General features: G+C 41.0%; 1 protein-coding gene across 1 annotated transcript in view; it reads right to left on the bottom strand.

Moving 5' to 3' along the window:
* Window positions 1-2,941: 2,941 nt before the first annotated feature.
* The window catches only part of HIVEP1 (HIVEP zinc finger 1), a 125,499-nt gene continuing 116,039 nt past the window's right edge, over window positions 2,942-12,401 (bottom strand). Inside the window, exons 9-10 of the mRNA XM_086741478.1 lie at window positions 7,513-8,030; window positions 2,942-4,687 (exon numbers count right to left, since the gene is read on the bottom strand). Coding sequence (XP_086597604.1) covers window positions 3,512-4,687; window positions 7,513-8,030 — 1,694 coding nt within the window. The 3' untranslated portion in view covers window positions 2,942-3,511. The remainder of the gene's footprint in view (window positions 4,688-7,512; window positions 8,031-12,401) is intronic.

The raw sequence follows: 12,401 nt of genomic DNA on the forward strand, positions 1-12,401 counted from the left end.
TGAGTAAACAGCCCTGGTGCTATTTACTCCAATTCAGCAGTGATAATTTACACCATCTGAAGAGCAGATCTAATCCTGCAGTAGCAAATCTCTGAGATATTTGCTACTGACTTGAGCAGAAGGATCCTTGTGGCAAGAGGAGTGCAATTTCCCCATCACTAATGACTCCGGACAAGAGAATAAAGACACACCCAAACGTAAATTAAAAATAATTAATTCAGAATGAAAACGTATTCGCTAACACAGTGGTCACAGGCTTGTGCTGATGCAGGACACCCATGCATGCTGACATAGAGTTACATGCATGATTAAAATGAAACTTCTAGACACTAACAGAGGAGAGGTATGGAGTTTAACCTTCTCTCAGCTCTGGTCATACACCTAGGGTGTTTTTTTCCTGTAGCACAACTTGTAGAGGCACCTCAAGGAATCTCCATCTGGAAACACAGGAAGGGAGACTGTAATGTTCAGGACCACAAACATCCATCTTCTAGAAAAGTGTGATTTCCTTCCAACTCAATTTGAACAAAGTTAGATAGATCTGCAACTACCCGCTACTCTTTCCTTGTTAGTGGAGATCCTACGGCCTGGCTGCTTTGCCTGATGATTGCTCACTATCAATTAGTACTCATTCCCTTGGTCCTTTCCTGCTGTTAACTTACCAAATGACACGTCTTAACATTCCTCTTCATGACCTATCTGTTGTCTTGTCATTCTTACTCATTAAGGTACCGCTTCCGTATTTTGACCTTGATGCCTTCAAAACACCTAGAATAGAAGAGACGCACAGGTAGATCGTCTGATTCACCAGGTTGAATTTTCTGTTAAATTATTGACTTGCTGGAATTAATCCTTAGAATATGAGCACCCAACAAATTGCTACTAAAGTAAATATTTTCCATGTGTAGAGTAAATCTCTGGAGTTGTTAAATGGATAGTAAAATCAGGACTTGAGGGCATGTGGAACAGCAATTTCTTACTGCTGCCTTATAAAACTCAGAGAAATGGTAATACTTGTGATGCCCTTCACAATTTTGGAGATAGTTTTACTTTTCTGTAAATCTATTTGATCCAGTCATCTTTTTTTTTTTTTGTCATGCTGTAGACAAATATGCTTAGATTAATTAACATAGTTCTAGTTTACTGCTAAGTGTAAGTGTCCATTTTAAGTAAGCTAAAACTAATGCAAAGTTTCTCAACTTCATTAACAATAAACCCTCACCTGATTCTACTAGCAAAAGTTTCAGGCTCTTCAAGCATCTATAATGCAGCAATGTTGTTTTTTTTTTTTTTATAACTTTGGCTGGTTCAGGTAATTTCACACGTTTGGTATAAATGATAATGATATAAGACACGTTGACATCACTAAGTGTTTATAAAAAGAACATACGAAAGCACAGTGACATGTGACACAGTGGCCGCACGTAAGACACTCACAAATTTTAAGTCCAACACTGTGGGGTGCCAGGTACTCTTAACTCTCCTTAAGTTCAATGCGAGTTGAGAGTGGTTCAATGTTCGTGGTTCAGGTGCTTGGGCCTCTGCACGCTAAGGAGTTATACCCACACTCGTGTCTGCGCCCAGAGTAATCTCTCCTTTCTAGTACGTGCATTTCCAAGTGCTGGATTTGTACGATTGGCTGATAATCACAGTAATAAAAATGATTTTCTGGTAGTGAAGGGCTCTTTCTGAAAGTTAATAAACCTCACTCAACATCGCCTACAGTTTTACAACACACTGTAATGGAATAATGTAACGAGTACAATGTGAGTACAGTACAAAAGCCGATGTAAAGTTAAAAATGGATCTAGGATACTGCTGGTTTTGAATACGAGCAGTACAAGGTATGAATTACTACTTTGAGCTGGGTACGGGAGTTATTCTGTGAACAACTCAGCTCATATTCAGATCACTCCTGATTTTTTCAAGATTTGCTTCCCACCCTTTTCCTCCATCTGTTTTATGTGTGCTCATCCTTGTTATTTCCATAAAGGCAATTATGCTTTTAATTTACATCATCCAGTTTTCTAACTTGGTTGTTAAAATGGTTTTATAAACTTCCGTAAGAATGTGATGTAAGGATACAGCAGAAAAACAACTATATTTAAAAATTACAGCATGAATCCCAGGCCAGTTTGAAACTTTCAGCAATGTGTAGCCCTGCAACATGTGAGACTTGTCTCTTGAAGTAGTCAAACATCTTCAAAATGTATTGCTAACTTAAATTGTTTTCACTATGTACCAACAGAATTTTATTCAAATTCATTATTCTGGGATCCGTCCAGGTCTTGTATACCCATAATGATGAGTTTGTTGATATAAGGCCATATTAATTGTATGCCTAAGATCTCCAGTCCCTTTTTTCCCCCTGCATGAGTAAGACAAAGCCATATTTAGGGAGAAATTGGCTTTGTCTACCTGTAAACAAAGATCACCTGAAATGCAGTCTCATAAGAAGTTGCTGGCAATTGGTAATGCCAAATCCTCATTACAGCAGCGACATTTTCACCAACTGTATGGCAGATTTTGCAAGTAAGAACACACAAAGAAGTATTCCTTTCTTGCTTAACAACATTTTAATGTCAATAAAAAGTGTCTTTATAGTTCAAGGTTACAAAATAAAAAAATATTTCAATCTTGACCCTTCTGCTATTTTCCCTCAGGGATGTCTTCAAATTTTAGTTAGGCAGTGGAAAAAACATGAAGTAGATGGATGCTCACTCTACAAAAACCTGAAGAATTCCCTCCCCACTTCGCCATCGCTGGATGTTTTTGAAATGGCAGGTTTTGCTCCAAGTGAGCCTGAAGTGCGTATGCTTTCTCTCATGGCAGGTGAAACCACAGGGGCACACACCACCACCAGATCCTTTCAAGCTGGACGCAGCTGGAAGGGTACTCTCCAACTACCGGGCTGCATCAAGAAGGCACAACATAGCAATGGTAAAGTCAGTAAACAAAATTTTACTGTAATATTTCATACACAGATACTGTATTTCTCTTTTAAGTGTAAAGCTACCGTCTTACACAAGAAAGATGGACAGACCCTTTTCCAAGACTAATATGGATACAATAAATATGGAGTTTTACATACTAGATCTGTACACAGAAACTTTGTCCCACAGCCATAAAAATTTACATTTAACAGTGCAACATATAATTTAATCCTTTATTTATCTGACATAGGATGTTTACTTACTAAACACAAGCAACTACTTGGTTTTAATATACATATTTTATATATATATATATTATATATATATATTCAACAATCTGTACAGGTTTCTAAACATAAAACTCCAAAAAGGCACAATCGTCTATACAACATGTACAAAAATGGCTGGAGCTGACAAGAAACAACAATTATTGGTCAAGAATTCATGATTGCACGAAGATTAGTAATAGGTTTGTGTCAGAAAAATGTGCTTTAAGGGAAGGAAGGTTTGCAAAGAAACCTGTAAGTGTTATTAAAAAAAAAAAACCCCAAAATAAAAACACAAAGAAAAAACAAAAACTAGGTTGCTATTACAAGTCTATCCTCATCGTCACTGCTGCCATCGCTAAACTGCACCGTGTTTTGCCGCCGGGGCAAGGCGGCTGGCCTGTGTACCTGTCTGTCCGGGGAGACAGTTCGATGGACCGGGGACTTGGTTAGTGCGTCGGGATTCGCCTTGGAGCAGGGCTCTGCCGGGGCAGCCCTCTTCACCTGGAGGGAAGGGATGTCGTGCTTTGGCTTGGCAGGGTTCGTGAGGTCAGTCTTTTCAGGATCTGCTTTCCCTGGACCATTGGATCGCTTGTAGTCGGTTAGCGAGGTGGGCTCAGGATGGCTCTTCCCACTGTACCGCTGGCCACCCGCTGTCACCTGAGGAGAAGCAGCCCTGCCGGCCTGGCTGACCTCGGCTGCAGGGAAGCTGACAGGAGCCGGCTCTGGCTGGACCTCGCAGGCTTTGCTGCTCGAGGCGGACGACTCGGGGGCTCCTTGCCCCTCGGCGCCGATGGAGGTGACGGAGGGGATGAGGGTTGGCAGGGCGATGTTCAGTATCTGCAAGCCAGGAATGTGAGCCTGAGGGCTGGGGTTGCCCTGGGGGGCTGCTCCGGCAGTCAAAACCTGGAGGCCTACAGCGTTCAAGGTAATTCCCGAAGGGCGCATCTGCGGGGCGATGTTTGTGTTTGCCAGCCCCACGATGTTCACTGTCTCCATGCCCAGCGGTGGAAGAGGCTGCAGGTTGGGTGTGCCGAGACCCTGGATGCCCGGCACACTCACCTGCCCTATGGGAATGCACGGCACGACGCTGTTCACCTCGGCAACTCCCACGGGATTTGCGGTGGCACCAGTGATCGCACCGCCCGCCTCGCCGAGGGCGCTGGTAGTTCTGTGAATCACGCTAACAGCAGGGATAGTGAGCTGCACCGGCCCTGCCTGGATGGGAACGAAGGTAGAGTAGGTGGCGAGGCCGGCGGGGACCACCTGAATCCCGCCGACTGGTACCGTGCCGTAGGGTGCCTTGGCTTGCCGCTGTGAGTGCAGGGGGAGGTGGCTGAAGAGGTGAGTCTGGGGTGCCCTCAGCTCGGCGGCGTGCTGCGGGCACCCGGCCAGCTTCTCCTCTGGGATTTCAGCATAGGGTGGCAGCGCTGTCGTCTGCATGCTGCGGTCCACCGGCGAGGAGGGAGAGCTAACGGAGGGCGTGCTCTGGGAGAGAACAACACAGGCGCATTAATGCGTCGGCCACTGCTATCCTCGAGTGAAATGAAAACACAAGGTAGCTGGGAGTGCTTCCCACACTCCCTTTTAAGAAAAAACAACAACAAATTAGTTCACAGTATATACTGCCCAGCTTGAACAATGAACTAATTTCCTTCCTTTCTTTTTCCAACTCCTTCCTCCCCCACTAATTGAATTTTTCTCTCCTAATAACCCCGGCTAATTTCTCTTGAACATTAGTACTCAAAAAAAACATTGCTGAATATCCTTTGTATGTGTTTTTTAAGGAGAGAGAAGGCTTTGCAGAACTGTTTTCTGTGGAAATCACCTCAGGCAAGAAGGTTAAATAAACATAAGATGGCATTTTTGAGGCACCAGGTTCCTCTCCTGGAGGCCTTAGAGCCTCTGACAGGCAGAGGCAGCATCAGGGCACATCCGCCTGTAGGGGCTTCTAACATGGAAGACAGGCGATACGTAATGACAAGAGATGGACGACCACTGCAGCTCCTGCAGAGGTGGAAGTGACAGGCAGATACTGGAGTGAGAGGTGGGACCCACATCCCTCCGCTGCCCCAGCCCGCCGTGACTGGGTGCACACGCCCAGACCAATAATGGTGTTTATATGTTCCCTTTTCTTCTCCTCATGTAGCCTGGGTTACCAACCATGGCTGGCAACTCCTTTCCTAAAAAAACCCAAAACAAGATGTCTTAAACTGCAGTATCAAGACCTCTTTAATCTTGCAGTATCTTTTAGTTCTAGCCATATTCGTAAGACATTAAGAGTGGTGCAACCTTATTTAGTTTATATAGTCCTAAATTGTAATTCTGTGGCTTTGAGCAAACTGAAGAAATCTCGAGAGCAGGCACAAAACCGAAACACTAACAGAAATACTTTTGAAAACTGCTGGTAGGAAATGTATTGGTTAAAGGACAGTATGATTTACTGACTACGCGGTGCCAGCCAGCCTAAATGGGAAGACGGGTGCGAGAAGGAAGCCAACATCCTTCTCAGAATTAAGGCCTGACACCTCACAAGAAATCCTGAAAAACTGGTAGGGGTGCTTTCGAAGGAACATAAAACAGCCTGCCTGAGCTGCCTCGACCCCTTGTCTCAATTGCAAGAAGTGGGATCCGCAACCATTCACAACAGGAACAGACTGTAAATGAACTATTAGACACACGGCTGCCACTTCTTTTGGTCTGGGAATGGAGGATGGAAAGGAATTACTGCCTTGTATTACTTACATGCCTTTTTAAAAGATATACTAATGTAGGCAATTATTAGAGCTATATTAATGAAGACCTTTCAATGTTTTTAACTGTGTGAATATTTTCTTGAGGCTGTTCGATGAGGGAGTAAACTCAGTCAAATGTCTTTCTGGTATCTATTGGCAACAACTGAAATCCAAAATCCAAATATTAAGATCCTATCCCTTTTGTGGCAGGTTTATACAGTGATCAGAGACCACTAAATTTTATTCTCTGTCAAAACTACAAAATTGCTCCAATTTACAGTTGCCACACGGACTCACAGTTCTTCCAAGCAGGAATGAACCTGTGTCAAGCAATGAAATGCAGCAATAATTTTCACTGTTTCTCCTTGTCAACAGTTCACTATCTTAAATTTTGTAAAAAATAAATCCAGTAGTACAGATTTTAAAAGAAAAAACAAGCCAGTAAGTACGTACACCATAACAAAATTTTTACTTACTGTTCAGTGTTTTTAAAATTTCCCGATGCTTATTTTTCTAAATCTGCATGCATATACTATTTGTAAATACTGCATTCATCACAGAGAAGGCAGGAATTACTCCTTTAAACTACATTTTGCATCACATTTTTCTGAGCATTATTCTGGAAAGCTCTAATGCCTTCATGGTCTGCAGTAAGAATTCACAATTTTCAAGAGATATCCTTAGGGTCAGTCAGGTATGTGACTTGTACCATCCCCATTACAGTCCATTAAAAATATTGCTGGATCGTAAAAGGTTTAACATGTGACAGCTCCCCTCTGTGATTTCCTCAGCAGAGCTTTAAAGACAATAGTCGCCAAAATTACAGAACGCTTCTGCGGCCTTGCACACAGATTGACTTCATCTTTCTGCATGCCGCTCTGAAGAGCCACATCTCTAAAACAGGCGTGGGCAAAATTGATCCTTTCTCGATTAAAATGTTCTTTCAGCTTGGAGAAAAACCGAGCGCATTGAGAACTTGAGTCTCAGTTCTGTGTTCGTCTCTCCCTTTGTTATTGTGCAAGGGCAATCTCCTAGTTTCCTTGAACATCTGGTGCTCTTTCTAATTCTACTACTAAGCATATTTGGAGGAGAGATAAGCAATTGCAGAATTTTTTTATAGTGATAAGGCAAAAACCTTTGGGACTAGATTAATTTCCCTTGGGAATTACCAATGATTCTATCATATTCCAGAGTGAAATGACTTCTGAATTCTCTCTCTTTCCTCTCTAAACTTCATAACCACCACCATATGTTCATTTTACATGTCTGTTATATCCGTTCTTATTTGAAATACAATTTACCAGCTCCAAACTTTAGCTGAAACGACCACGTTACAGTTAATCCTTTCAGGGAGAATACAATCAAAATTAAGAATTTGAGAAGCAGTGCTCCTATAACATCGTTGTTTCTAGAGTGCTACACATCTGTGCTTCGACTACTTTCAACTTTTTTAAAGACTCATCAGTCAACAAGTCTAAGAATGAAGGGAAGGGCAAACATTTTGATCTTTGAAAAATCCCCAAAAGATCTTTAAAAGGAGGATTTAAAATCCCACTCTCTCCCCTGGTGTCCTCCTACCTTTGAAAGAGCTGCAGTTGATATTAAGGAGTGGCCCAAGGCTGCTTCTGCGTCGGGGTAATCCACAGACATCTGGCGACCTGGAGACGTAGGAGCAACGTCCACCAGTGCTGCAGTAGCACTGCAGGGACCCGCTCCTCTCTCCTGGGCTTTATCCTCATGCGCTTCCTGGTGGGTGAATTCTGCTGGTGACCTGGAGGTCCTGCTAACCGACTGCATTGTGCTAAGGACGGTCATCTTTGTCAGCAGCGCTTTTGGCAGACCATCCATGGAGTCTGTGTGAACCCCAGCAAAACAGTCTGGAAGTCTGGTGTCTTCATCAGCGCTGGCAGCGTCCTGCAGGCCGTGCCGAGAGGGGTGATGCTGGGGGCTGGCTGTCACCGAGGGGGTTGTGGATAGGACTGACTCAGCCTGGCTGTCTTCATCGTCATCTTCATTGTCATTTTCATCTTCATCCGCACCATCAGACTCCTCCACGTCATATCCTGACCGGTCACAGCCAAATCTTTGCTTCTCACCTGCAAAAGTGAGAATTAGAAGGTAAGTGAATGAAGGTCCCAGCCGAATTGGGACGGAGATGGTAGGGAGTAATTAGAGACACTAAAAAAAAAAAACAAACACATGGCATGTGCATTTTTCAGTCACATCCCACTGTATAAAAGCAACAGGGAAGATTTTAATTTTTGTTTTTATTTTCCTGCATATGTATTTAATTATACAGCTACATAATCTTTCATCTTCTGCTTCTGTGTTTTTTTTTAACCTTCTAGACTTGGCTGGTTTTTTTTTTCAGCCATTTATAACCATTTGCTCAAAGTCACCCTTCACTCTTTCGTTTGGGGAGAAGCAAGCAGATTCCCGGTTCATTAAGTTCCCAGTGACGACATACGAAGCTGGTCTGCCAACCTTACCGGTGGGATATTCTCTAACTGGTTCTGACTCATAAGTGGGTGTCCTTGTACCTAATATGAATCACTGCTGCAAAGGTTTTTGAAGGATGCAAACAGAAAAGCTGGAGGCTGTTAATCAGGAATCTGTCTCGTTAACAGGCAAGAGAGACCAAAATTAGACCTTACCAGATTTCTGCACTTTGCTAATCTCTTGAAAGGTTTATTAACAAATGATCCAAGATGTCCTACAAGGCAAGAAAGCCCTAATCCTATCAAAACTTAGCTAGGCATGAAACTTTGCTGGCATGAAGAAGCCCTCCTGACTTCAAGTCTTAAAGCCAAAGTGCTGTCTAGTGGTAAATTACAACAACTCTACTGTAGAGTTTCACCTTCTTTTGTATCGTAACTTGGAAAGAAAGGATCGTTTTTAGACAGAAAATCCCATCTATTTCCAAGCCAGACTGTCTGGAATCATATTTTCTAAAAGACAAAATGCTGTGGATGTACTGATATTTTATACTCAATTAAAGGTTTGCCTGCTGAGCTCTCCAAAAAAATTATCAGCATAAAAATCATTTGGCTCTGCAAAAGCAATGATGGCTGCTTAACTAAAATCTCAAAGATCCTGTTCTAAGGAAATCTACACGGCAACTTGCCATCAGAATATATGATTCTGAAAAAAAATAAGAACCTTAAAATAATTTGAATGTACTATCAATGCTTTAGGCTGCTACGTTACCAAAACCAAAACAAGCATCTTGAACTCCACACAAAATAAATGGGTTTAATTGAGCTACCTCTCAGTAAGTTACCCACCGTTGTAAGCCTTCATGGTTTCAAATGAGCAGTGCAAACAGGAACAAGACTAATAGCTCCTTTGAAAAAAAATTCCTCTATTAATGACTTTGTCCCTCTTTGCCTACACAGTAATTTGTACATTAACTAAATACGGCAACTATAGATTTTCTACATTTACTACAACAGGCATGAAACTGAAATGTTATTAAATATACCTCAAATCTTCCAGGTCATTGGAATGATGCTAACAAAAATATATTTTAGAATTTTAAATAGTCTTCATTTATAATTTTCATCTACAGACAAAGCTGTTAAAAATATATATATATTTTATTGGAAAAATTAATTTAGTAAGGTCCATTGCAACAATACAGCAAGTAAGATTGTTAAAAATATTAACAAAATCACATGGAGTTATTCAACTTTTCTTTTTTTCCTATACTTCTGTCACTTCTCTTCTTCACTCACACAGTGTTTCTTTATCATTAATTTGCAAAGCCAGCAAATTTAAAATGTTAGAAACTCTACATATGTTACATTTCTGGTGGGAAATAACTTCCCTCAGTGCCTCTGTAACAGATCTCTCAGACTTCTCCACGTGTTACGTCTAAAGAATGACTGATGCATTTCCTGCAACTCTACAATAATGCATGGGGCATTGCAAAGTCTCAGGTTTCAGTCTGGACTGTCTCTTTAATTCTGGTTTCTTCACCAACATCATCTAACTATTCTCTGGTAAACCCTACTGTTTCTTTTTTTCTCCCTCTCTCCACATGAATCACATTTGCTATGAAAGTTGATGTCAGTCACAAATGACTGTCGCCACTGGCGAGAGAAACTAGTTGAAGTGATGAGACTGACTTGTCACATTTTTAAAGCAAGGAAAAACATATGCTTCAAACAATACCCTAATTTATAATAAGAAATTATCTTTTTTTCAAACCAACTTTTAAAAACACTACAGGATTTACTAGCAAGTGCTGCTTATGTAGACATTTTCTGCATACGCCTTAGCCTCCTAGAATAAAACCATGGAAAGGGAGAGGGGGACCATGTGTGGGACACAGATTCCTTACATGTAGGACTCCGTGGATATCATTTCCCTCCATTGTTCCCCTGTTTACCTCCACCCTTTGTGCATTTGCCAGCTTCTATTTAAGTGTGGTTACCTGGAGCCAGAGCCTGCAGTGTAGGCGAGGTGACAGCGATGAATGTGGTTCCCTTACTCCCACACCGCTTCACAATGTCAGATGAAAAAAAAAAATAAAAAATCAACATTCCTGACTTGCTTGCTCTGGCAATGCAAAAAACAACACTCTGCTCTGGCTTTTATACCTGCGTGCATGTTTACTGAAACAAGAGGTGCCCAAGCTTTCATAATCAGCGATACCATTAAGCATCATTGTAAATCAGTGGTGTCGCGAGAGGATGCTGGGGTTTTAAGTGGCAGAAGACCCAGGCATGTATGGCTCTTCTCTGAATGAGGCATCGAGCTGAAGCTGCGACCACTCCTTGTGGTGAAAGATTTTTTTCCAAGCACTGTCTTGTTAACCAAGTAGTATTGGCCCTGATCCATTTTAGTAACAGTACGCTGCCTACTAAAGCTCCCTTGCAGTTTTAATTGGGGAAAAAATAATTCTTCACTTCCTATCTTAAACTATGCACAATTATAACCATATGCTTATGTAGCTGATATATATATAACTAGAACTGACTCAATTTCCAAAGGGAACAAAATTACTTCTATGTTTAACATTGTATGAGGTTGTAAGGCAGTGTGGGATACTTTAGAATGAAGGATGTGTCATAAATTTAAAGGCCACTAGCATATGGGGAAATGGCTTTTGGCATGAAAGTTCACAGGTTTTTAAGAAAAAAAGAAAACAGGAAAGAAGTTTAACACTATTAAGTGAAGGCTTTATGAAAGCTACTTTCAAATTTCTAACTCTTGCCATTTTAAAGAAAGACTGTTCAAGATTGCTTCAATTTTTTATAAAGAGTGTTTTTGGAAGAGTAGGAAATGTCTCTCCCCCTCTGTCAAGTGCTGCAATCTTTTCTTTCAAACCCTTAGAAAGACCTTCTTCTTCCTGGACTTCACAGGAGAACCTGGAACTTTTGGCTACAGACATGAACTCTGCAAAAATTAGGAACACCTGGAAACGAAGGTATATGTGTTGAAGTAAGTGTATACAAATCATAGGCAAAAATCATCTTAGTCCATTTATTTTGTTGTTAGTCTTCAGTTAGTTAATCAGCTCTGTATTGTGTTTGTGGTGTTGATGAGCTTGCTGGCTAAGGCTCTGTTACACTGACATTTTACCTCAAAGCAGGGAAAAAAAAAAAAGCTTCAAGTTCTTTAGCACAACAGCATTAGCTGGTCTTAGGAGCATCCCAATATGTCCATCAGTGAAGTGCCTGGGGCTGGTAAGTCCATGAACTGCTTTTTCCAGTTGTGATGCTATGAATTAGGTAACTGAAATAGGGCTCTCTATGTATTTTAAGTTCTTTATTTTAAAAGGTTTTTTTTTCCTACAGGAATCCTTACTGTACACGGTTTTAACAATGGTTATCTAATTAGCGTCATACTGCAAAGTACCAAAAGAAAGGCTCTTCAGAATCTCAGCTTACAGCTTTTAATTGCGATATTATCACCAATTAGTCCATTACATGACCTGACTTATCAGACCCTGCTACAGACTTAGCAATTTCTGCACCACATCCAGTGATCAAGTTCAACGGCTTACAACTTAATTGTATTTGCTTGTAACACTTGAGGTATATTTTCACATAAAGAGCAAAATGTTCATTTTCATTCCTTCATTGGCAGGAAGACAAGAAAGACCTGAAAATATGTAAGTCCAGACTGATGAAGTTTTAGACGTCTGTAAGCAAACAGACAGTCACATAGATAACTATGGGTATCACTATTAGCTCTACTTACAGATTAAGGACATAGCTCACTAAGTATGTGTTGGTCTGTTCACTGCCTATTCCCATCTAAATTTACATTTACTAAATTTATTGGCTTTTAGCACCCGAGTAATTCAAAGCAGTGTTTGTCACCTCAAATTGTGGAAGTATCTTCATTTATGCATTAGTATCTACATAAAAGCATTTAGAAGCACAGTATCTACATAGAAGCATTTAGAAATAAAGCATCTGTTCTGTATTTTATATTCTCCATCACACTCAAGAAAAAAA

Source organism: Chlamydotis macqueenii, chromosome 2, assembly GCF_036417535.1.
Source record: "Chlamydotis macqueenii isolate bChlMac1 chromosome 2, bChlMac1.mat, whole genome shotgun sequence".
Taxonomy (NCBI): Eukaryota; Metazoa; Chordata; class Aves; order Otidiformes; family Otididae; genus Chlamydotis; species Chlamydotis macqueenii.